Source organism: Emiliania huxleyi (genome assembly GCF_000372725.1).
Source record: "Emiliania huxleyi CCMP1516 unplaced genomic scaffold EMIHUscaffold_344, whole genome shotgun sequence".
NCBI lineage: Eukaryota > Haptophyta > Isochrysidales > Noelaerhabdaceae > Emiliania > Emiliania huxleyi.
This window is the reverse complement of record NW_005199412.1, coordinates 74997-76388: the sequence shown is the minus strand read 5'-3', so window position 1 is coordinate 76388 and position 1392 is coordinate 74997. Positions and strand designations below refer to the sequence as shown.

At 68.5% G+C, this 1392-nt stretch overlaps 1 protein-coding gene across 1 annotated transcript in view; it reads left to right on the top strand.

Annotated features, from left to right (window-relative positions):
* Positions 1–1392, top strand: part of EMIHUDRAFT_458515 (hypothetical protein) — a gene marked incomplete at its 3' end in the record, with an annotated part of 8077 nt that overhangs the window by 4072 nt on the left and 2613 nt on the right. The window contains exons 12-14 of the mRNA XM_005773144.1: positions 94–120; positions 274–512; positions 698–953. Coding sequence (XP_005773201.1) covers positions 94–120; positions 274–512; positions 698–953 — 522 coding nt within the window. The remainder of the gene's footprint in view (positions 1–93; positions 121–273; positions 513–697; positions 954–1392) is intronic.

Here is a 1392-nt window from a genome sequence, read left to right as displayed (position 1 = left end):
TCCTGTCGTCAGACGTGGAGACGCGAGGGGCTAGCCTGGCCCTTGCCCCACCACCTCGTGTGTGTGGAGAAGTGTACCTTACCCTTACCTTAGGCGCGCCGCGCGTACCCGACGATGCGGGCGATGCTCAACACTGGACGAGCCCCTTTGCGCGAGGCGGCAGCAAGTGTCGACGAGGTGTCTCGGGGGGCCGTCTCTAGGCGATGCTCGACCTAGGACACTTCCGAGACACCTCCGAGACACCTCCGAGACACTTCCGAGACACTCCTCTAGGCGATGCTCGACCTGGACGAGTCCTTTCGCGCCCACCCGCGAGTGTACCAGCTCCACCTGCACGGCCTCCTCCCCGCCGCCTTCAACTCCACCGTGCCGCGGCTGCTGCGCTGGCTCGGCGCCGCAAACAGCTCGGCGCCGCCCCAGCGCGCCGGCCGCCTCCTCCGCGCCGCGCGGCGCAAGAACGGGCGACGGAACCGGACGCACGACGCGCACATCGACCGGCTCACGCGGATCGGGTACCGCGCCACTTCCGAAGACTCTTCCGAGACACTTCCGAGACACTCCCGAGACACTTCCGAGACACCCCCCCGAGACGCACGTCCACCCCCCTCCTCTCCCCCGCCGGCAGACACACCACTCGCAGACACACCGCCGCCTCCTCTCCCCCCCCCCCTCCCCCTTCCCCCGCGCGCGTCGTCAGGTACCGCGCCACGTTCACCTCGCGGACGGCGCTCGCGATCCGCACCGGCTCCAAGAGCCTGAGCGGGGGCGACAAGCGAGCGCTGGCGGCGTGGAAGGAGGCGGGCGGCACTCCCTTCTTGCGCGAGCTCCTCATGCGGTCCTCCTGGGGCGCCGACCGCTCGCGGCAGCGCCTCTTCGCGCCCGGGCACCGGAAGCTGCACTTCGAGCGCGGGCGGCGCGGGATCCTCACGTGCTCCGCCCCGCGGCTGCTCAACGTACGAGAGAGGGGGGAGATGTGGGGAGATGTGGGGAGATGTGGGGAGATCCTCACCTGCTCCGCCCCGCGGCTGCCCTGCTGATGCTCTCGCGGCCGTCCCTGGCCGCTGGCCGGTGCCCCGAGGGTCGCTCGAGCCCCCCCCCCTCTCAACCATGTCTCGGATATGTCGTGGACGTGTCCCGGACGCGTCCTCCCTCGAGCCGAGGCCGACTGCGCCTCTCGACCTGGCGCGCCTCGCGGCGTTAGAGCTCGCACACGTGCCACACCTAAACAGGCATGCCCGACGTCGTGCGGTGGAGCCGCGAGAGCATCAGCAGGGTCGCCTATTGCAGAAATGGGGCCAGAGGGAGCGCGTCTTTGAAAAAATAAAGTGCTTTTAAAACCTTAAAAGGGCCCGGGGGTAATTTTTTTGGGGGGAATAGATTGGGGAGGGGGAA